The sequence below is a fragment of the Theobroma cacao genome, chromosome 9 (genome assembly GCF_000208745.1).
Source record: "Theobroma cacao cultivar B97-61/B2 chromosome 9, Criollo_cocoa_genome_V2, whole genome shotgun sequence".
Classification (NCBI taxonomy): domain Eukaryota; kingdom Viridiplantae; phylum Streptophyta; class Magnoliopsida; order Malvales; family Malvaceae; genus Theobroma; species Theobroma cacao.
The window spans coordinates 14086501-14110932 of NC_030858.1; the positions used below are offsets into that span (position 1 = coordinate 14086501).

Here is a 24432-nt window from a genome sequence, read left to right on the forward strand (position 1 = left end):
TTAGACAAAATTTTTAATAAATAATACTGTTTAATTACTCTTTTAATTTAAAATATATTTTTAATATAATAAACTTAATTTATGAGCAAGTTTTAAAGTGTAGATCTCTGAGTGTCAAACTTAGTATGAAAGCATTTATTGTTTTCTTTTCAATTATTTGTTTTTCTTTTACTAGCACAAAGAAAATTTTAAAATTTAATTTTTAATATTCCATTGAATATTCTCAACGAAAGAAAAGAAAAACAGTTTTTCGAAAGTATCTTGCGGGCTGTCGAGATAGAGACAGAGACAAGCCATCAGAGTGGGGTACGCCGTAGGCCATAGTTAGCAGATATTTTTTTAGGAGCTGAGAAGCGTATCAAATTGTCTGACAAAAGAAACCTGAAGTAAACAAATAAAAAAAACAATGAATACAAAATTTTTAAATTATTTAAAAATAATTTATCTTATTTAAATATATATAAAAAAAAATTATATTTTTATTTTAAATCAAATAATTTATTATAATTAATAATTTAATTAAAATATTATTTGACGTGATATGTTATCATGTTAATATATTATAATTAATAATAATATAATATATTAATTTAATATAATAATACGATCAGATAATATTTTTTATTTTTTAAATTAAAGATATATTAATAATATGTGAATATAAAATGACATAATTATAAAAATTTATTTAATTTAAAATAAAATAATAAAAATTTATTTAAATTTTTTTATATAATTTAAAATTTTAATTTAAATAATATGTTAATAAAAAATAAAATATATTAACAACTTTAACTTTTAATTATAATTATAAGTATATTTATTAATTTTTTAAGTATACATCCTATCTCAAATATATAAATAATGTTAATACGAAATATAAAATATTTAAAATATTTTTTTCTCTAAAGTCTATTGATAACGCTCTCTTACATTGATTAACCACCATCTCTGTAGACTCCGTTAGGGAGCACCTTAGAAAGCATAAGATCGGTGCTCCTCGGGGAACCTCGATCAAGCTCCCTAGGAGAGCACCGGTCTTCCCTTCACAAATCGAGCTCTCCTAGATTTTCAAGGGAGCACTAGAAATAAGGACCACGGTCGGCAGTTGGAAATTAAAAAAAAAAAAGTTTAAATGTAAAAAATTATAATTTATATAATAATAATTTTTAAAATTAATAAATATTATTAAATTAATAAAAATAATGATGGTTGAGTATGATAAGACTTCAGTGGAATGTGCGTAATTACGGTTAAAAATGGATATATTCTGTATTTTAAAAAATAAAAAACACCTTCTGTGTTGACTATAAGAGAGTAGGCAGGCTACTGTTGCCTCCGGCTATTGCTCTGTTCCAAAATCATTCTCTTTCTGATCCTGATTCTTCCCACCCACCCATTTCTCACATTGTCTTTAGGCTAAATCTCTCTCAAAACCCCCTTTTTTTCCCTTTCTGTTGTCACCTGGATTTTGTTTTATTGGGCAGTCTTTTCTCTTATGAAAGTACCTTTTTATTTAGTTTTTCTTTGATTGATTGAGTGAAGAAAGAAAAGTTTTGGGGCTTCAACACTTCCATGGATGCTTTGATTCTTGCGTCCTCTACTGGGGGACTTTCTTTGTTCGCCTCTGGTGTGTTTTTCTTTTTCTTTGCTTTATTATTATTATGTGAAGTCAAATCTTTCATTTCATTCTTCTTCTTCTTCTTCTATTGCTGCTTTGGGCTAATTTATGATATTTTGTATTTTCCTTGTTTGATGCATGTAATGAACAAAAATTAGGAAGGAGTAGCTGGAGGAGTAATGATTTGAAGGCTGTACATTCTCCAAGTACGATTACTATTTCTCCCTTCTTGGTCTGTTGTTATAGTCATTTCTATTTGACAAAAATGAGAAAGAGTTTGAATAGCTGTAATAGTTAAGATTTATATTCCTGGAAAAAATTTGTTTGTTTGTTTTTTTTCTTTAATACAAAGCACCATGTAAGGGCTTTGAATTCTCAAAGTTGTAAGCACCATGTAATGCACAATTTTTTTTTTTTTTTGAAAGTTAATAAAGTATTCAGATCAGAGGAAACCAAACTGATTTATCTCTGGGAAAAAGACAAGCAGTTCAAATCTGTTACTCTTCACTTAGAAGGTAACCTCCCTGCATCAACAACACTTGCCCTGTACCCAAAAATCTATACAAAAAGGAGGGGATTCCTGGCCTCCCTATACCTCCCCAGTAGCCCTCAAAAGCAATGTCCACAAAAAACCTTCCCTGTACGCTTTCCATATACAAGCATAACCTCCTAAGCCTAAGAACAAAGTAGGCAACTGACTGTCCAGTACACATCATATTCATACTCTGAACAATCAAGCAAATCCAAGGACCAAAATCCCTACAAAAAACCTGGATTGCATTCAGCCACCAAAGGGTCTTCCTAGCACAGTCATCCCAACATAAGGATATGAAATCCAAAAAGCCACAGATCCCATAAACACACAGAATCGGGTAAAAGCATCTCAAACCTGATTTGCTAATTAATGCACAAGTTGCTAATTAATGTTTTCATGAACTACTTTCAACAAATTCTTCAACTAATGAGTTTTGCTGCCGTCACTCTCATCCGCCTGAGCAGTGTAAAGTGTTGGGATGGAGAGGGGAGAGTTGTGACAGATTTCAATAGATTTGATGGTTTAGGCTTCCCTTTGATGTTTGTTAGTAGTATACTATTTATTTCTTTTAGAAGTTGCTAAAAAGCAAAAGCAAACAGTAAAATGTAATTTTTTTTTTGTTAAAAGTAAGCAAATAATTGTTTCATATAATAGTTAAATCACATATTATGCTATTAAAATAAGTTTACTTTTTTTAATAAAAAAAGATATTCTTTAAAAAAATTATCTTCTTTTGTATCCAAATTTACTTTTTACTTCACAAGGAGTAAAACTACGAAGATTAACAAACCAAGTGTACCTCTATTTACTATTTTCTCTTTTCTTGGTGGATACCTAATGATCATGGCTTTTAAAATGTATTAGGTGAAGTTAGTAAAGTTCCTACTTAGATTTATTAAACAAAAACTAAAAATGAAATTAAACCTTATTGATTGAGTGTGGATAGTTCTCTCTGTATTTACAGAAAAGAAAGTTGAATATTTTAGCTGGGGATTGGTATAAGTAATCCATTATTCAATTAATCATTGAATAGATTTTGTATATAGGTACCATTTTTAGTCAATTATTTGCATGTTATTAATCTAATGTAGAATATCTATCAATCCATAGGTTATGGCCTTTTATTTTGGTTTATGTTTGATAAGGCTCTGTTTGAAACGTCACCAACTTTGTGCTTTACCTTGGCTTATATTTCATTTTGTTTAAATTTTTTGCTCCTAACTTTTCTATTCTTTACAACTGATTTAAATGGATGGCATTTCATATTTTTCCAATCATCGGGCCTATAGGTTCTTCAATAGGAGTGCAAGTGCCAACATGCAGTTCATATAACGTCGTAGGAAAGTATTATACTCTGAGGTTTCACCGGCAGGTTATGAAGCATTATGGTAGAGGTATCCAGGATACACCTACAGCCTTCCAGAAAAGTAATACAAAGTTTCTGCTGAATGCCTCCTCTGATCACCCACTTGAATCAGAGCCAGGAGCTTATCCCAAGAATACTTGGAACTCTGTAAAAAGTGCATTGGATGCTTTTTACAGGTTTTCACGGCCTCACACGGTTATAGGCACAGTTAAGTTTTTAGTGTGATTTTACAAATTACATAGAAGTTATATGTGGATGCGAACCTTTCAAGATTCCACATGTTATAAATAGTAAATTTCATTTGCATTGGTTATATTTGCTTTTATCTTTCAGAGCTCATTTCCCTTCTCTCAGCAGGCACTCAGCATTGTTTCAGTTTCTCTCCTTGCCATTGAGAAGGTGTCGGATGTTTCTTCCCTGTTTTTTACTGGGGTGTTGGAGGTGACGAAATGGACTATCTTGATAATTTAATCAGATTATTAGTAAATTAATAAGTATAATCCTTACACATCTATTATTTTGTTTTACAGGCTGTGGTTGCTGCACTTATGATGAATATTTATATTGTTGGTTTAAATCAGTTGTCCGACATTGAGATAGACAAGGTAGCTTGATGTAAAGATACAATTGTTAGAAGTTTATTTAATTAATTAAATATGAATGAACCTGCACTATATCTTGCTGTCTAGATGCCCTCATTATTCATTGCTTTTTCTTATATCCTTGTTTGTGTTTGGTTCTATGTAAAATTTTTTGCCAAGGTGGGATCCTGTAGTTTTGCAACTCCTTTTTAATTGGGTCATGCAGTAACATCTTTCTTTTTCTTTTTTTTTTTTAAACAAGAGATTTAAGTACTTAATTTGCTTGGTGCATGATCCTAGAAATTAGTAGATGCATAAATTCATAAATTGTCTAATTATAGAAATGTTATATTGCAGGTTAACAAGCCTTATCTTCCATTGGCATCAGGGGAATATTCTATTTTTACCGGCATCATAATTGTCACATCCTTTTCCATCATGGTATCCACAATCTGTTCTTTGCAAATGTTTTCATGTTCTATTCATTATCTTCTGTGGTAAATATATCTTTGCATCTGATGCAATTATGTAAACTATGAAGCCATGTAACAAAAAATCATATTGTCCTTCATGGAAAGTAAAATACTAGTTCTATACATTTTAAGACCATCAAAGATGGTAACAGCAGAAATGAGTAAGGTTTAGATGTGGAGAAGTCTAAGTACCTGCAGGTGACTAGATGGTTTCCTGACCTTCGGTATAAGAATAAAGACGCTTCAGTAGCATAACAAATAGAAAACTTGAAAACAATGCCATTAAACATTCATAAAATGACTATGATTTACACTTATTCTTAAATGAAAAAGGAGGTTTCTTGCCTGGTCACTATCTCTTTAAGTTAGCTTTTAAAGAGAGTAAATACTTACCTGGCTGTGGCTTCAGCATCCCCAAGTCATCTTTTGGTTCCTGCAAATGTTGTTTCTGAATGGTGATCTTCATTTTGCTTTTCCTGATTTGCTGTTTTTCTTCATGTACTATAAATAGTTTCCCACCTCTCTTGAGTATATGTTATCATCGTTTTAAGCATACAACTACTATTCCTTTGGCCTGAAAACCTCTAGAAATAAAAGTGGATCAGTACAGACAAAGTAATCCCATTTTGAATTGAATGGCTATGTTTGACTTTGTTTCAATTTTGGGAAAGACTTTTGACTTTAAGTTTTTTGTTTTAAAACATTTATCTTTTTTTCTTTGTTAAATATTATGTTTGACTATTTTTAACATGAAGAAGTTAACAATGAATTAAGTAAAAAATTGAATAAGGAATATAAAGACTTTGTTCTTAAAAAGAGGAAAAGGGACATTATTTTGAAACATCTCAAAGTGGAAAGGACATTTGATTTGGAAATGGAGGGTGTATTGACATACTAGTACATCATTCTGAGATGTACTATGTATGTCTACCAATAATCCAACTTATTAGTCATTTATTTTTAATGTTTAAGCAGCCAAGCTGGATTCTTAACTAAATGCTCATTATATCCTTCTCTTCTTTTTCAGAGCTTTTGGCTTGGATGGATTGTTGGTTCATGGCCATTATTTTGGGCTCTTTTCATCAGTTTTGTGCTTGGGACTGCATACTCAATCAATGTGAGTTGGTCTATGGGTTTATCCATCAAGTAGATACGTGAAGCATAAAAATACATGACACTTCATTTTAGTATGTGTATAGTTTGTTCTTGCACCTGTTTGTTTGAAATTCTTTTGCAGTTAATTGCATCAAGGCTCTGCTCAGGATTGGTAGATAAGGCATACTTTTTCTATGAATAAAATGCTTTCGTACACAGTATTACATTTATGAGTACTGAGTAGTAAAGGCAAAGGAATGGGTGGGGAGGTTTTTAGGCTGCCCTGCCCCCTAATTCTTTTGCCTTGCCCTACATGGGTTGTATCCCTATGTGCCACCTGTACTCCTGTGCCAAAGAATTGACCCCATCCCAGTCCCTTCTCAGTTCCTCCGAACTAGAAGAATAAGAAATACCTGCATCAAAAAAGAAACAAGAATTAGTCCTCATAACAAAACTAATACAATGACAGTTCTAAGCTAATGGTTTGCAAAGAAAGGTTTATCAATTAAAAACCTATATAACTGATAAGATTTATATATTAATACTTTTAAAAGAAAATAAAAAATAATTTATCTTATTGTTTAAATCTCCTATCTTCAATACCTTGTAGTGACTTGCATTTATAACTTGTCCAGCTTATAAAGAGCCCTGCATTATTTAATTGTCCTTAGAAACATAAGGCATTTATTTGGAGAAGAAATGAAGGAGTGAAGAGATAGAAATGTAAATTAAAATAATTTATTTAAGGGTGGAGTTAGAAGAGATAGGATAGGAAAGATTATAAATAATTTCTTTAATTGTCTAAACTCTAAAACTTATTTTTAATTTTTAATTTGTTATTCAATAGTGTGTAAAACTTGCTTCTTACTCATTTACACCATTTAGAACTGTGCTATTTAATTGTGCTTAGAAATATAAAGGTGTTGTTTTGAAGGAAAGATAGAAAAGTGAAGAGATATTAAGAAAAAAGAATTATGAAAGGAAAGAAAAACGATTTTTCCCTTCCCACTTCCTTGCTTGGTGGGGAGAATGAAAACTGGATCCATAGGAAAATATGTTGTTTTCCTTGCTTGTTTAAGAGAAACAAAGAGAGGAAAGAAAATCATTACATATTAGCTTTCTGTTAAACTCTTTATAAGTGAAGATAGAAAAGGAAACTTGAAAGGAGGGAAAGAGGGACAATTTAGTGAACTCATAACTTTTGACTTTCATTCTTGCTTATTTTCTTACCTAAAATTTTCCAATTTGGAAATATTGGTATAATGGGTCAAAGAGAAAAGGTCCATCTCTCACATATTATTTTGCCTGCCACTTTTCCTTCTTACCAAGCATGAGTTAAAACATGTACTTACCCTTTTTCAAGTAATTCTTTCATTCTACCACTTATTTCCTACCAATTGTATATAACGATCTATGTATACAATGGATGTTTGAGCTTATTAGGCTAATGACATGAGGTTTATGCATAAATCTATGAAAAGGCCAAGAAAACAATGACTAAGTGCTTGTTTATTTCTTGGTGCCAGTTCCAATGCTGAGTTTATTGCTATCAATATACTTGTAGAGAGTTTTCTGACTTCATGGAATCTTTAGAACTTTCTAGTCTTCACCTCATTATCACAAATTGGGACAATTATTCTGATGCTCTGACTTAAATGATATTTAACAATGGTTTTCATAATGATTTGGTGATACTGTAAACTTTCTGTAATTTCAGTTGCCACTATTGAGATGGAAAAGGTTTGCATTGGTTGCAGCAATGTGCATCCTTGCTGTTCGAGCAGTGATTGTTCAACTTGCTTTTTATTTGCACATACAGGTGCCTTTTTCTCTTCCTTTTTTGTTTCATTTTCCCATTTTCCCAAAGAACTCGATAACATTTTTTTTTTATTTTCTCCAGTCTCTTGTTAGGTACGTGGCCTCTAGATTGAGACATAGCTACATCGAAAGTACTCTTTGTTAAAGTATATCTTAGTGTGGCATTGGTGCCATCAAGTCAGTGATGAAAACTCGTATTTGATGTGCACCTTGTCAATATTGTAAAATGAGTAAAAGGAATAGTTCTAATTTTGATGTTTGAGAACTCAAAAGGGGTCCTCAATATGTTGGAACTTGGTCTCTAAAGGGCATTCCAGCTGTTAAAACCTGAGACTTTCCCTTGGGAATGGTGAAGTGGTCTTTTTAGGATGAGGGAGGTACCATGCCTTGTCTAATCAAGGCCCAATGGGCCTATATATGTATACCAAAATGTACAAACTTGATATATATTTCATGGTCGAAAAATTTTCTTACAAGCATGTTTACCACTCTGTCCACTTGCAGAATTTATTTATTTATTTATTTTTTTACTGTTGATGCTTTAGTTACATGGTCTGATCAATTTAAAATGCTATAATATTTTGTGTGATGTTCCCAGACCCATGTATTCAGCAGACCAGCTATCATTTCAAAGCCTCTAATTTTTGCTACTGCATTCATGAGCTTCTTCTCAGTTGTTATAGCATTATTTAAGGTAAATGTTGCCCTTGATTTTAGTGAATTGCTGTATCTGTTCTTTTGCGTTTTATTTTCATCCACTAATTCATTTAATTTCTCATGGTTAAAGTGGTAATTGCCGTTCAAAGTTTGTAATTGATATCATGCAGGATATACCTGATATTGAAGGAGATACGATATTTGGAATCAAATCTTATACAGTACGTCTAGGTCAAAAACGGGTGAGTTAAGCATATAAACAACTCATAAATGAGGGCTCTCTCATATGATTAAACTTTTTATTATCATTTTATTGCCTTAATTTACTTTCGCAGGTGTTTTGGACTTGTATTTCACTTCTTGAAATGGCTTATGGTGTTTCTATTTTGGTTGGAGCAACATCTTCCTATACCTGGAGCAAAGTCATCACTGTATGTATTCAAGATATCCATTACTCACTGAATGTGTTACGTTTTGTTTAAGAAATATACAGCCGTAAATGTTTCCCCAAGCTTGAAATATTGGGTGTTTCATATTATGATTTATATTTTAGATTCACCTACTAGTGCATAGGCCCTGAGGCTGCCTTTTTTTTTCCTCCTGAAAGAATATTAAAGAATGACATGAACTATAGTCCTGTACTTTTTGTTTTTTGGGTACTAGGAAGAGAGTTAAATATCTATGCTTTCCACTCATCTGTTATTTATGCGAAATCTCTTATTGGTCTCCCTTGACGTTTTGTGAGATATCATTCATTTTCTGCCGAGAATTTGGTTCATCACTTTATCCTCTTTTTTCTTATATTATTGTTCACTAAAGTGCTTGAGGGAAGAAGCTCTTATTATTCTTCTTGTTATTTTAACTTTTACTGTCACTGATTAAGTGTTAAGGATTGATTGGTATTTTATCATAACGTTATGGGGCAAGAAAACTCACAAAAAAATGTCAGGAGAGACCACTGTCTTATTCAGAATCTTTGATTTTTATTGTTGGTATATCTGTTATTCATTTACTCATTGCAAACAATGGTGAAATTTTCTGGTAGATGCTATTTATGTCCAATTAAATAAACAAGTATATGAGCAAACTAATATACAGTCGATTCTCCTTGAATTGGATTAGGTTTTGGGTCATTCCATCTTGGCTTCAATTTTATGGATCCGTGCCAAATCTGTTGATCTGAAGAGCAAAGCTGCAATAACATCATGTTATATGTTTATTTGGAAGGTAATCATCAATCTTGGCTTATCAAATTGTTATGTTGGTACAAGATGATGCTGGCAACTCGACAATTTATAACTGCAATTCAGATAGGAATAATTGGGAAAAAAAGATATATCATGGAATATGAGGCTTCATTCTTTTGTCTGCTTGTCTGAGAAAAATATATAATCTTTCTTGATGTCAGTGTTTTATTCGGTCTTAATAGGGAGCAAACTAGGATGCAATAAAATACTAGGTATATTCTAGCATGGGTTGGTTTTAGCCTACTCAAATAAGCTTGAGCCTCATTGGAAATGACGTGGTAACGAACTCCACAAGCAGAGTACCTCTCCTCTGTGCACGGGCTTGTTGAAAATGGCAAAGAGGAAGTGACTACTGCTCCTGAAGAATTTGACGAACCTTTTCCGTTGCCAGCTCTACCAATTTTAGTGCCCTTTCGGAGTATAATTTATCATTTAGACTCTCATTTCTAGCTGAGGTTTTCCAATTTTCTCTTCAAATCAAAATGTTGGAAACTTTTGTTGGTCATCTTCAATAACTGCTTGGTTTCTTCTTGCAGCTCTTTTATGCAGAGTACTTTCTCATACCACTTATAAGGTGAGAGGTCTACTTCATTCCAAAAGTAGAGAAACATAAGATGCCATCAAAATTCAAGAGCCAGTAACTGATTCTTTGAAGATAAAGAAATGCAAATCCAAGGAATTTGTCGGCAGAATTGTGAGATTCTGGATGATTTGCACACCATTGTATAAATGTGATCTTGTAAGCAATTGTAGTATTGCTAGAATTCTATAATGCCCAGAAAAGTGACATCAACCATCTCTTGTCCAACTTTTTTTTTTTTTAACAGATTGAATAGTACCGACTGACAGAATGAGCAAAGTATTAATATTTTGTAATGGTGGCCCTTCTGGGGTTGAATGAGTTTTCTTGGGGGTGCAAAGTGGAGGGCAAAGCTAATACTTAGAATAGATGGAGACTTAATTATGGTTTATGAAAATCTTGACTATCAACAGAGTCCATTGGCTAAGTTGCTCAAACGCACCACGGGAACATTGTTTCGAATTCAGAAATAGACGATGCTCAAAATGGATTTCTTTAGGAGGATGATTGATAGGCTCAACAGGGAACAATAAGCAGATGCAAATTGGAGGGGCTTATGGGAAGGCATCAAGCTTCTCTTGAATAACAAATCATTGCATTCATTATAAATCACTCTTTTATAAACAAAGATCCAACAGATTACGTTAACAAAGCAAGATAAAGAGTAACGTGCCGAATTCTGTAGTGTCTAGGAAAAGAAAAGGGCACAAAATATCAAATTCCTTGGATGCCACAACGGTGGAGGTGCCCTTGCCATTTTAGATGAAAAGCTTCAAACAATTTTAAGAGGTGGCAGGGAATGACACAGGTGACTACATGTCATTGGACGTCTAGATATGAGTCCATCCAAAGTTGGTAGGCATATTCTTGCAGAGAATATACCAATAAATAGATACTGAACATCAAGACTGGGCATTTGGTCTAGTGGTATGATTCTCGCTTAGGGTGCGAGAGGTCCCGAGTTCAATTCTCGGAATGCCCCAACCACTTTTTATAATGTAGTAAAACATTTGAGCACATGAACAAACCCTGTTGGCTGATGGTGCAACCACATATTGTTACTGACTTTTAGATTTGTCTGTTTCTGACAAGCTTCCCTACCAGTGAGTTGCATATACATAAACAAAATAAATAAACATTAGGATGTATGTTCCATTTTCTGAGGTAGGTAAGCTATCTCATACCTGTAATCCCCGTCTTCAGAAAAAGATCTGCCTTAATCCTGCAGAATTAAGAGCACCCCATTTTATAGAATGAACATATATTTGAAAAGCAAGAGAATAAAAGACAAACTTTCTCATCAGATTTCTTTTCTTTTTCTTTTTTCCCTGCAAACTAAAACTTTATATCATTTTACGATTACTAAGTTAAATATTCTAACAGCAGAATTGGTCGGACAGTTCATCAAAATGAAGGGAAAATAATAAAAAAAATCCGGAAAATTCATAATTTGTAAAAGATTCGTCTTCTATTTCATCTATATCCTAAATTAAGCATAAGCCATCATTAGTACTACCTTTAGACAAAAAGCTTCAACCCAAACCAAGATACAAATACAATTTTAAAAGCCTCTCAGTGATAAATACACTGAACTACATCAAAAGAGAAGACCGGAGAGCAACTGTCCATCTTGGGATGAGTTAATTGAAAATTAACAGGAATCCTTTGGAGAGAACAACTAATAGATAAAAACTAACATGAAAAACGTCCAATACTGTCCACCTGGAAAGCATTTTCACAAACAAGTTTAACCACTCCAACTGTTGAGCAGATATAATATTGCCAGGAAAGTCAACTCAGACATTAAAATATGACTTTTCATCTTCAATTCCCAAGGTTACAGCTAAAACTCTGATCAAAATAAATCCTGGCCTGGAAGTCAACAAAGAGACTAAGATATAAATACCCCAGCAACACCAGAGAAATATTCCTTTCCTGAGACTACAATTTGCCACAAACTTTAGGAGATTTTAAGCATAGGCAAGTTTTATATCAAAGTGACAAGCTAGGATCATAGCTGCAACAAGTATAAACCAGCGTCAGAAACATGCATAAACAAAGAAGCTATGAACCTGACCAAGGTTCAAATTCAATCCTAAAAGCCTTTGGTATCCAACTTTAGCAGGGAAAACAATATACTCTCATTATCCCAAATTGTATGTCCCTCTTTGACTTTCACATAATTTATCAAACTTTAAACCTTTTTTATAAAATTGATATTCCATGGTTTTTAATGTCAAAAAGTAAAAAACATATTATGAAAAATAATTTTGGAATATAGAAAAAGACTTTTAGGTGTTTAAAAAAGGAAAGAAGACATTGTTTGAGACATCTTAAAAAGAAAAGATAGACAAAGAAAATAAGACGGAGGAAGTATTAAACTGCATAATCATCTACAAACCATAGAACATTGGTCTTTTTAAGGATAAGTAGACAGAAAATTAACATGAATCTCCTAAGGATGAGTAGATTGGATATTAACATGAATACTTTAAAGAAAAGAGCTTATTACTATAAAATAAACATGATAAGCATCAAAAGCTGGGCATTTGGTCTAGTGGTATGATTCTCGCTTTGGGTGCGAGAGGTCCCGAGTTCGATTCTCGGAATGCCCCAACCTCCTTTTTCTTTTCATTGTAGAATTTAAAATCTCACATTAAAGGAATCTAGCCTGAAGTTGGTGTGAGATCTAGCCTGAAGTCAACTTTAAAATTATAATATAAGATTTTATTGACTTCAGACTATTTTTTTTTTTTTTTGACAAGATTCCTTGAAAAATGTAAATACATAAACAAGTATGAATTAACTTTCAGGGGAGGCAAGCTATCCCCAAACCTGTAATCTCATTGCCACAACGAAAGAAACAAAATCCACCTTACCCAGCCGAAGAGAAGGCACTGCATACGTACTGTACAAACATACATTTTAAGCGTACAATAACATGTTTTAGTAACAACATCTACTAGAAGAAAGCAAAACTAGAGAACGGAAAGCCAAACACACCAATTTCTTTTCTGCTCTGTGAGAATTTATGCCATTTTATCAATGCAAGGCTTTTCTCTTCCATTTCTGATTCAATGGCTGGGCCACACCATGTGAGACAGCCCTCCTCCTTCCCTAGATCTCCTGGCAATCCCGAGGTCTCCCATCTGTTGTTAGGTTGGATTTAGTTCCAGGTTTTTGATAAAATCACCAAATAACTTTATTAGTTAAAATATATGTAATACGCCAATAATTTTTGAATTCAGCTTTGACATCTCCACAAAGAAAAGGTCATTAAGACCTTGACAATTTCTGATCTCTGAATCATTGCCTGATTGTACTTGAGCTCATATCTCTACCATTTTAAAAGAACTAAGCCACACATCCAAACAGCAAAACAACTAATATCTAGTTACTGGCTAAAGCTGTTTCATCAAAAATAGAAAAGATTTTGCTGCAATTCTGAGAAAAGTACATGACTCTTTCTTTCCAGTTGATCCATATTCAGTACTCTGCTAGACAAATAGCTTCCACCAAAACCAAGGTCCAAATGACATTGTAAGAGGCTCTGCCATCCCACTCTAGAATGGAAATGATGCATTGAACTACAACAAAAGCAGGAGATGCAAAAACATTTGTCCTCTAATAAATAAAGACTAAACATGATAAGCAGTGGGCATTTGGTCTAGTGGTATGATTCTCGCTTAGGGTGCGAGAGGTCCCGAGTTCAATTCTCGGAATGCCCCGACACCTATTTTTTGCCTCCAATTCCCCCTCCTCGCATATTACATTGAAAACATTTGATCGGAGGAATCTGAGCTGAAGTCAACTCTATATTTGTTTTCTGACAAGATTGCTCAGAATGAGCTCCACAAGATAAATGAATAATTAAATAAGCACAAGTGCTATTTTCAAGGTGGGCAAGCTATCATACCTTCAAATCTTAGTCATCAGGAAAACAACAAAAAGAACGTCAATGAACCAAATGAAGGGTGACATAAAATAATTGATCAAGAACATATTAGAAGGTAAGAAAAATTAGAAAATATAAAAAACTAAAAAAATTTCCATTTTACTTCACTTAATATGTCTTTTATCGACAGAAGACTACGTTTTCTTCTTCTTTGATCCAATGGACAGAAAAAATACAGTGAGTATCCTCCTCCACCCCACTCCCCCCCTTCACTTAATTTATCCCAGATCCCTACTCCCTAACCTGTCATGAAGGTTTCAATTCTAGGTCATTAGTACAAATACAAAATGACTTTTCTGCAAAAGTGCTTGACACCTCTAGTGTCAGTACAACACTTTCACATTGAGATAGCAGAACCCCATAAACAAAAGGTAATCTGAACAAGAAACTCATTATCATATTTTTCTCAATGATACCATTTTTAAGTGCTAAGCTATGTATTCTTGCAGCAAAACAACTAACAGACTGTCTAGTTACTGTTCACGCATTCATGAATAAATAGAAAAGATTTTGCAGAAATTGTGAAAAATGCATGATCCATAAATTGTTTCTCTAGCCGATTTACAACCAGTTCTATGTTAGGCAAATTAACTTCCATTAAATTCAAGGTACAAATGCAATTTTGTGAGGCACTGCCATCCCAATCTAGATAGTGAATAATGCACTGAACTACAAAAAAAGCAAGAGATCTAAAAACATTCGCTTAGGGTGCAAGAGGTCCCGAGTTCAATTATCGGAATGCCCCTACGGTGCTAGACAATTAGCTTCCACCAAAACCAAGGTCCAAATGCCATTGTAAGAGGCTCTGCCATCCTACCATAGAATGGAAATGATGCATTGAACCACAACAAAAGCAGGAGATGCAAAAACATTTGTACTCTAATCGATATAGACTAAACATGATAAGCATTGGGCATTTGGTCTAGTGGTATGATTCTCGCTTAGGGTGCGAGAGGTCCCGAGTTCAATTCTCGGAATGCCCCGCCACCCTTTTTTTTTTTTGCCTCCAACCCCCCCTTCCCCCTGAAACATTTGATCAGAGGAACCTGACCTGAAGTCAACTCTAAGGGTATCATGTAAAATTTTTATCAGCTTTAGATTTATTTGTTTTCTGACAAGATTGCTCAGCAATGAGTTCCACAAGATAAATAAACAATAAAATAAGCACAAGTGCTATTTTCAAGGTGGCCAAGCTATCATCATACCTTTAAATCTTAGTCATCAGGAAAACAACAAAAAAATCATCTATGAATCTAAGGAAGGGCGACTTAAAATAATTGATCAAGGACACATTAGAAGGTAAGAAAAATTAGAAAATATAAAAATCTAAAAAAGTTCCTTTTTACTTCACTTAATATATCTTTTTATTGACAGAAGACTACTTTTTCTTCTTTTTTGATCCAACTGCTGACTTTGCTGACTTTGCCCCTAGACTTTGCTTTTTGCCCTCCCCCCCTCTCTTTCTCTCTCTCTCTCTCTCTCTCCCACTTTATTTTACAATTCAAATATTTGATCAGAGGAATCTCACTTGAAGTCAACTCTAAGAGTGAAATGTAAAATTGTCATTAACTTCAGATTTATTTGTTCGATGAGAAGATTCCTCAACAATGAATCCAATAAGATAAACAAAGAAATACATAAAATAAGCTACAAGTGCAATTTTCAACAAGGACAAGCTACTAGAAAACCTTGATATCAATAGAAGAACTTGGTATTAGGCTAGGAGAGCCCCATCAAAATAAGGTTATCAGGACACAACATTTTCTAGTTGAATTTCTGCTAGACGTATTTTAAGCACTTTATACCATCTTTTAGGTACTAAGCCAAGTATCTAACAGCAGAGCAACTCAAAAACCATCTATCTTCTTGCAAGACATTATATCAACAAATGAAGGGAAAATAGAAACAAATTGCAGAGAATTCATAACCAGTCCATTTTGTTGATAGAGTAACAAATCTAAACTTAGGTGAGTGTTTGACCCAAATCATGGAAGAGTTTTTCTACTGCAAGAGCAGAAGCAAAGTGTTTATCTCTCAAATTTTTAGAATTTTTAACTTATGTGGGAAGCTTATTTGGGCTTTCAGACAAAGCTATAAATTAAAACTTCTTCAAAAGGTGCTCCTTTGTAGTAACAAATATTTAATTAGAGTTTTTTATATTCACTTTACCCTTATATAATTCATAAATTAATAAGGAGAATTATATATTTTTCACTTTCATTTTTTTTTATTTAGTTCAATTTTTTCTCTCTTTTTCCATTTATTTTTATTTTTCTTAATAAAAATTTTTTTTTTTTTTATTTCTTTCACTTAAAAAAAATTATGTTTTGGTTCAATAAAGTTAAGTCTTTTATTTTTTTATTTATTAGAAATAAATTAAATTATCATCAAATAGTCTTTTACACACTACAACACTTCTGCATTAAGTTTGCCAAATACTATCTTGACTTCTTTTACAGAACTTTCACAACAGCTCTACCTAAAGAACTTCTTAAAGAAACTCTAGCAGGGCCAAACAAGCTCTAAAATGTATAAACAACCATCAGTACTGTGTTTAGACAAACAGCTTTAACCAAACCCAAGGTCCAAATGCAATTTTAACGACCTCTGGCATCCCACTTTAGCAGGGATATAATACATTAAACTGCATTCAATGTGCAAGACCAGAAAGAGTTGGTCCACTTAGGACAAGTCCATTGAAATTAACAGAAACCATTGGAGAAAACCAAAAATACATAAAAAACACAACAATCATAAACAATTGGGCATTTGGTCTAGTGGTCTGATTCTCGCTTTGGGTGTGAGAGGTCCCAAGTTCTATTCTCGGAATGCCCCATCCCTTGTTTCTTTTTAATTCCCTAAACTGCAATTTCAAATACTTAATCTGGAATAAGTCATCTTTAAATGTATAATTAGAAGTTTGTTAAGTTTATATTCAGTTGTTTTCTGACAAGATACCTCAGCAGTGACATGCAAAAATAAAAAAAATAAAAAAAGGTAATATTCTCAAGGTCAGCAAGCTATCATCATCATACCTTTAATATTGTAGCCATCAGAAAATTGAAATCTGCCTCAAACCTGCCAAACAAAAGGGAACAAATATACAGAATGAATATACATTTCAAGAGCAGGCATTAATATTTAACCAACAACTATTTATAGGCAAGCAAAAATATATGGACAGAAAAGGTCAAGCAATTAACCAAAAGTACTGTGCTTAGAAAAAAATAGCTTCGGTCAAACCCAAAGTTCGAATGCATTTTTAAGACCCACTGGCATCCCACTTCAGCAGCAGTATGATACATTGAACTGCATTCAATGTGAAAGACCAGAAAGCATTGCTCCTCTTGCAACAAGTCCTACAAAAATTAACAGAAATCTGTTTAGCAGATCAAGAAAAATAAAAATTAAACATGATAAACATTAAATATTAGGCATTTGATCCAGCGGTGTGATTCTCGCTTAGGGTGCAAGAGTTCCTGAGTTTGAATCTCGGAATGCCACATTCCTTGTTCCTTTTTAGTTCCTATACTGGCCCTGAGGTTAACTTCAAAAGCATAATTAGGAGCTTATTTAACTTCAGATTCATTTGTTTTCTTAAGATTCCTCAGCAGTGAATTGCAAAATTTTAAAATAAAAAAATATATTAAAAGTTGCGCTACTTTCAAGAAGAACATGCTATCCTCGTACCTTTAATCTCATAGTCATTAGAAAAAAAAGAAATCCACCTTAAACCTGCCAAGCAAAGGGCACCAAGAACACTTAGAATCTACACATTTGAAGAGCAGATGAAAATACTTAACTGACAATTCTTATTTATAGACAAGCAAAATCAGTGACTAGAAAAGCCAAATACATTTTCCTTGTCTCAGTGAGTTTTCATCTTTTCTATCAATTCAAGACTACTGCTTTTCTTTGATCTTGATCTAATGGCCAGGCTAAAATACATGGGATTAGCTTTCCCCTTCCCTATATTTCTCCTCCCATCTCCCCACTCCCTTTCCACGTTGAAGGAAGAATTCAACTACCAAAAACCTTACCAGCTAAACTAATCAGCACTTCTCATATCAATAAAATATTTTAGCATTCAACCTGAAAGGCCCCACAAAAAACATGTTATTATGACATTTTATCTTGTGATCTGATTTATGCAGAACCGCCTAATTTTTTTTTTCTTTGGGCCACAAACTGCCTAATTGTTGTCTAGGCTCTTTTTCAACCATTTCTGCAGTTTAATATAAATATTCTTACAGCATTATAACTTGCAAAGTATGTTTTCAGGGTCACATATTTCATCAAAAAAAAACCCCTAGGACAATCATAACCCCATGGATGTTTAGGCTTCTAGTTGATCAATATTCTGAATTAAGAAGTATCAACCAGTATCAATATTGTAGTAGAAATCAAATTTTGAAAGCCTCTAGCACCCACCATAGCAAGGAAATAATACAAGCATAAAGAGAGACAGTGCAAAACCTTGGTCCTCTTGGGATGTACCACTGAATTTTAACATAAATCCTAGGAGAAAAAGAGCTAACTGATTAGAAATTTGATATCAGAATGTGGACATTTAGTTTAGTGGTATGATTCTAGCTTTAGGTGTGAGAGGTCCCAAGTTCAATCCTTGGAATGCCCCACTCCCTTGCATCTTTTTCTGTTCCCTATACCTTGAAAATTTTTATCTGAGGAATCTGATTAAAAGTCAACTTGAAGAGTATAAAAAAGAAATTTATCAACTTCAGATTGATCCATTTTCTGACAAATTCCTGAAAATAAGTTGCGAAATTAAATAATAAATAAATAAGGTGTATATGCTATTTTTGCATGTGGGCAAGCTAATGACATACCTGCAACTGTAGTCATTAGAAAAAAGAAATTTGCCTTAACCCTGAAAAATAAAGGGCACCACATAACAATGGAATGAACATAGTTCTGAAGAACAGGTTAAAAAACTTAATTAACAAAAAAACATAAATAAAAGATAAGCAAAATTGGCTAATAGAAAAGAAATTTTCTGCCTCCAGATGAGAAGTTTTTGTTTATCATTCTGACTCAATGACCAAGCTACAGACTGTGGAATAGAACTTTCCTTTCCTTAAGCCTCTGCTCTTGCAACCATACTCTCCAACTCATAGTGAAGGCAGGATAAGAACCAAGGTGAGAACAATTGGTGAATGAACTTTACCCTCTAAAGCAGTTAGCTCCACTTGTATGATTGGAAGATTTTAATACTCATCTTGCAGGCCCCATAGAGAAAAGGTTACTAGGACATGGCATTTTGCAAAAGATTCCTGCATAGTTAATTGTCCTGTATGCCAATCTTTTAATCATTTTGAAGCACTTAACCATGTATTTCTATAGCAGAACAGCCCACAAAACAATCTAGACGTAATCATTAAACAAAGGAAAGAATGCATAATTGTCTAATATTCATCACCCATAACTGCCTGGTTTTCTTAGTGATCCATAACCTGAATTAAGTAGTATAAACCATCATCAATATTTAATAATGGCAAAAAGCTTCAACAAAAGCTCAAGTCTAAATCCAATTTAAAAGCCTCCAGCACCCCACTCTAGCAAATAAAACATTGGTGCTCTTGGGATGAGTCCAGTTAGTTAATATTAGCAGGAATCCTTGGAGAAGATACCTCATAATTATATTAAAAACACCCCATAGCTATCAACTGGGCATTTGGTCTAGTGGTATGATTCTCGCTTTGGGTGCGAGAGGTCCCGAGTTCGATTCTCGGAATGCCCCAGACCTTGTTTCTTTTTAGTATCTTGTGCTACAATTTTTGATATATTTGGTCAGGGAATCTGGCCTGAAGTAAGCTTTCAGGTGTTAATTTTCTCTGACCAGATTTTCCAGCATTGAATTGCAAAAAAAAAAAACAAAAACAATAAAGCTGATTGTATGGTTTTTTTTATGTGAGCAAGCTACTTTCATACCTGAGATCTCAAAGTACCAGGGAAAATTTTCTTTCTAGCATTACGCTGCCAAAGTAGGGCACCACACAAGCTTGTAGTAAACATATATTTCAATAGCAGGTTTATACTTAATCAACAACCAATTTGAAGGAAGCACAATTACTAAATAAAAAAGGTAACCATGTTTTTCCCTTTCTTTTCACAGTGTGAGACTCATATATGTGTTTTTGTAAACACAAGACTCATTTTTTTATAGCAATGACTGAGCTAGACAGAGTTGGGTAGCTCCCCCAACCATGGTGGATGTGGGATTCATTTCTAGGTCCTTAGAAAAATTACCAAATGGCTTTAGCAGCTAAAGTAGGTAACAGCAGCATCTCACATCTTCTACCAATAGAAGACTTTTTCATTCAGCTTGCAGAACCCAAATACAAAAGATTATTAGAAGATGACATTTTGCAATTAGGTTGTTGCACGAATGCCTGATTGTCCTCTAAGCTCATCTTTAAGTGCTAAGCTAAGTATGATAACAGCATAACACAACTTGATAACAGTATATTAACTTGTAAGAAAGACAATAAATTATCAAAAAAAAAAAAACATGTAAAAGTGCATAAATTCCAGAAAATTCATAATCTGTATCTGTTTTTCTAGTTGGTCCATATCCTGAATTTTGAACTATAACCAACATCAATGCTAAGCATAGGCAAAAGTTCGAACAAACCAAGGTCCAAATGATATTATAAAAGCCTTCGGAACACTGCTCTAGCAAGGAAATGATATCTTGAAACCACATCAAAAGCAAGACATAAAACATTAGTTCTCTGCAGATGAGTCCATAAAAAGTTAAAGAGGACCTTTAAGAGAAAAGCTGGTAATTAGAAATGAGAACGTTATAAACATAGAAAACTGGGCATTTGGCCTAGTGGTATGATTCTCGCTTTGGGTGCGAGATGTCCCGAGTTCAATTCTCAATATGCCTAGCTCCTTAGTAAGTAAGTAGAACTAGCAAATGACTTTAGCAAGCACCTTCACCTCCTGTATGCATAGAAGACTTTGGCATTCAACTTTGCAGAGCCCCAAAAACAAAAGGTCTTTTAGACATAACATTTGTAATCAGATTGTTGCATAACTGACTAATTGTTCAGTAAGCTCATCTATCAACCATTCTTTTAAGTACTAAGGTAAGTATTCCAACAGCAAAAGAACTGGCTAACAATCTAGTTACTGCTTCGACAGATAAGTCATCAATAAATAAACAAAACTGCGTATGTACCAGAAATACATAACCAACAAATTTTTTTCTTCTACTTGGTGCATATCCTGAATTATGAAGCATAAACTAGCATCAATACTAAAACACATAAAAAAGCTTCAATCAAAACAAAGTCCAAATGCTGCTTAAAATGCTTTGAGTCCTACTCTAGCAACAAGGATACCTTCAACCACGTCAAAAGTGAGAGACAATAAAAACACTAGCCGTCTTAGGTTTAGTCATTGAACCTTAAAGAAAAGAGCTAATAATAAAAAATTAAAAAAAAAGGCACATGATAAGCATCAATATATAGGCATCTAATCTAGTAGTATAATTGTCACATTAGGAGAAAGAAGTCTGACCCCAGGTTTGATTCTCAAAATGCCCCCTACCATTTCTTTCTATTTCGTATATTACAATTTGAAATATTTGAGCAGCAGAGCCTGTTATGAAGTCAACTTTAAGAGTATAACACAGAACTTACGGCTTCATATCAATTTATTTTCTGACAAGACTCCCAATTAACGAGAAGCAAAAACCGATAAATAAGAAGTTAGGCTACACTTGATATTTTTTGTATGTGAGTATGCAAGCCTCATACCTGTAATCTGATGACCATCACCTTAAGCCTGCCAAACAAAGGGATCCTGCCTAGAAAAGTAGTGTTTTTTATACAAATTAGTTAGAGATTTAAATCCTTCATCACCAAAATCCTATTTGAAGGCAAGCAAAATCAAAGAACACAAAGAAAGCATAATGTGATGTGCTCTTTTCTTCTTCTCATCAGTAGATGATAAGACAAGAAACAAAGAGAAAATTTCCTTCTCTACAGTACATAATCTAAGAGTTAACTGACAGCTCCAACAGGTTAAAATATCAGAGATCTTTGCCTCCACCATGGAGAAGTCCACATAATGGGGAAAAAAAAGGTGACAAGATGTTATGCTTCACTTTATTTAAACAGGTTCTCTAAGTTCAAACAATCAAGCCACGAAGAAAATTACTGAATGGCTTTTGGCAACTTAGGTGCTTCTGACTTTAGGAAAACTTGAAGTAACTCATATTTTCAGTTCCAATCATCAATGATATAATCATATAAACAGGTTAGTGTAGCAGATATTGTTTAAGCAAAACAACAACCCTGTCATGCAGACATACTGCTCAAAATCAAAATGTGATAAGTAAAAAATAAGTATTTAATTTATGCCTTTCTAAACCGTTTTCATTTTTTCCAATAAGTCATGACAACAAATGTGATTCAGTATCTCAATCATATTATTACAAAAGGGCAGCCATAGCCCATAGGTGTCTGTTGTTGTAGCTTCCTGTCCATTTAAATTCAGTAAAAGGGAAGCAGTCCATATACTCAACTAGAAAAGAAAACACGGCTAAAATTAAAGAAAAGTACAGTAAATCTTGCGCAAGACCCTTCTTTTACAGCTCTAGCCCGATCAAATACTCATTAAAATAACTCAATGCATGACTCCCAACTAATCAAAACACCCTGGACAAAGATGCCAGACTACTGCTAGTAGTCAGGAAACCATCAAGCAATAAGATGATAAGTTTCGATTATTGAGGCCTCACGAACAGGATAGGGTTAGTTTTCAGTCGTTGATACTTTTTATTTTTTTTATTCTGCTATTTTTCTTTGGGTTTGTATTCATTTGTTATTTTCTGATTTTCCCTTTCTATTCATTTTGTGCAGAAAGAAGAAAGCAAAATGTAAAACGTAACACCATAACCTAAATTTCCCACACACTATTTACTGATTTAAATACGTAATTTTTTTAACAAAAAAAAGGGAAATAATGACTGGAGAAACTTTCACTTACCGCTGATAAAATATGAGGAGCAACTATGATCATGTAGTAGGTCGAGAGTCATGAAGCTCCGCCTTGGTTAGCGTCTGAGGCGACGGCGCTTCTGTTTGGGTGGGCGGAAAAATTAGAGCAAAACAAGGGATGGGTTTCGATTGTTAATTCTTTTCGCGGGAACCGGACGGACCAGGCTGAGAGCGCTTTGACTATGGTCAAAATGAAGTGACTGACGGAATATTTGTCTTCGGTTTTTGGTCGGTCGATTTTGCTTTTATTTTTTATTTAATATATTTATTATATGATAATGTCTAAATTTATATTTTATTTAAAAAGATTAATCAAATTTATCCTACGAATCAAATTTACCATTTATCTTTATATAAATAAATTTTTTTTAAGAAAATGAATACTTTTATTATTATGCTTGAATCAGTTTCAAAAAATAAACTCCTAACATGTCATATATTAACAATCTTTTAGCTCCAATTGGAGGTCTCTCAAACATAGCATAAACATCAATTAGATTAAAGCCATAGTTAGCCATTTAATCAGCTACCATGTTATCTTCACTATAGATATTTAATAGATGAACTTCCCATTGTTTTTATAAGATATCCTTGATTGCACGTATTAAATCCAATTTGCGCATGGAGGTAACTTATCCATCAAAATTGTCTGTACTACCATCTTGTTTTCAACTTGAACCATCACCTTCCTAAGCCTCGAATCCCAAGCCAATCTAAGTCCGTATAGCACCCCCCACAATTCTGCTCTATATGTTGAACACCTGCCAAATTTTGCCACAAAGCCAACTTGCCAATAACCCTCAAAATTGCTAAAATCGCACCCCATGTAGTAGCTTTGCCTATTGATTTCTTATACGTTCCATCAGAAATCAAGCTTACCCATCCAACCGGTGGTGCCCTTCATCCAATTAATACTTCTTCTTTCCTTCCCTTTTGGACTGTTACACCATCAAAGTCTGCAACTGTTGTTTTTGTAGCAATCAACATGCTTCTAACCAAACTCAAGCAATTCTCAATTGGTATAGAGATAGCATCAAACATAAAGCTATTGCGTCACTTCCACAGATACCAACAAACCAGGCCAAATGAAACAAACCATGGAGTATTGTAAGGTATCGGCTTATGATTTTGAAGGTTGTTTACCAACCATTTCCATAATGATAGTGAAAAGAACTTGTAACATGCTTGTTGAGGGACAATTCTTGCCCATAAAGAAGTTGCCACCATGCAATTTCTTAGCACATGCATCACAGTTTCATCATCCATCTTGCATTGTAGACAAACTGGATCTAATGTAAGCCGTCTACGCTGCCTTTCTCTATTAGTCGAAATTCTCCCATGCAAACATTGAACTAAAAACACTCTCACCCTTTGTGGCCCTTGCCACCTCCATGCAACTTGCCATATTCCATTTGGCGCAACATCTGTCAAGGACGATAGCTACCTCAAATAATTATATGCAGTTGCCGTGGTAA

General features: G+C 33.7%; 2 protein-coding genes and 5 non-coding genes across 41 annotated transcripts; 6 read left to right on the plus strand and 1 right to left on the minus strand.

Moving 5' to 3' along the window:
- Positions 1298-10313, plus strand: LOC18589276 (homogentisate phytyltransferase 1, chloroplastic). Of its 4 annotated transcripts, none has more exons than XR_001929231.1 (14): positions 1344-1630; positions 1780-1827; positions 3446-3729; positions 3856-3963; positions 4053-4127; positions 4461-4544; positions 5604-5693; positions 7389-7490; positions 8088-8183; positions 8317-8388; positions 8482-8577; positions 9269-9373; positions 9576-9848; positions 9930-10243. XR_001929231.1 is itself a non-coding variant. In XM_018126967.1 (13 exons), the coding sequence occupies exons 1-13, from the start codon at positions 1576-1578 to the stop codon at positions 9969-9971; spliced, it is 1257 nt and encodes a 418-aa protein (XP_017982456.1). In that variant the 5' UTR covers positions 1298-1575; the 3' UTR covers positions 9972-10313. The 4 variants fall into 4 exon arrangements, 2 of the variants coding, with proteins under 2 accessions (XP_017982456.1, XP_007014227.2); XR_001929232.1 differs by having other exon boundaries at positions 9576-9811; XM_018126967.1 differs by lacking the exon at positions 9576-9848 and having other exon boundaries at positions 1298-1630; positions 9930-10313.
- Positions 10203-23155, minus strand: LOC18589274. 32 transcript variants are annotated; one of them, XR_001929258.1, is made up of 7 exons: positions 22947-23155; positions 21713-21762; positions 18776-18816; positions 18405-18446; positions 17619-17663; positions 16964-17287; positions 10203-13122 (listed from the first exon to the last, which is right to left on the minus strand). XR_001929258.1 is itself a non-coding variant. In XM_018126991.1 (6 exons), exons 3-6 carry the CDS (start codon positions 17634-17636, stop codon positions 16579-16581), a joined length of 390 nt encoding a protein of 129 aa, XP_017982480.1. In that variant the 5' UTR covers positions 17637-17663; positions 21713-21762; positions 22947-23148; the 3' UTR covers positions 16265-16578. The 32 variants fall into 32 exon arrangements, 12 of the variants coding, with proteins under 12 accessions (XP_017982487.1, XP_017982483.1, XP_017982484.1 ...); XR_001929246.1 differs by lacking the exons at positions 17619-17663; positions 18405-18446; positions 18776-18816 and having other exon boundaries at positions 10203-11070; positions 11158-11195; positions 12977-13122; ... (1 more) ...; positions 17172-17287; positions 22947-23148; XR_001929253.1 differs by having other exon boundaries at positions 18776-21554; positions 22947-23148.
- On the plus strand, positions 10884-10955 carry TRNAP-AGG. The gene has a single exon. It is a non-coding gene; the product is annotated as a tRNA-Pro (tRNA).
- On the plus strand, positions 12517-12588 carry TRNAP-UGG. The gene has a single exon. It is a non-coding gene; the product is annotated as a tRNA-Pro (tRNA).
- TRNAP-AGG lies at positions 13630-13701 on the plus strand. The gene has a single exon. It is a non-coding gene; the product is annotated as a tRNA-Pro (tRNA).
- Positions 14840-14911, plus strand: TRNAP-AGG. Its single transcript has one exon. It is a non-coding gene; the product is annotated as a tRNA-Pro (tRNA).
- Positions 19615-19686, plus strand: TRNAP-UGG. The gene has a single exon. It is a non-coding gene; the product is annotated as a tRNA-Pro (tRNA).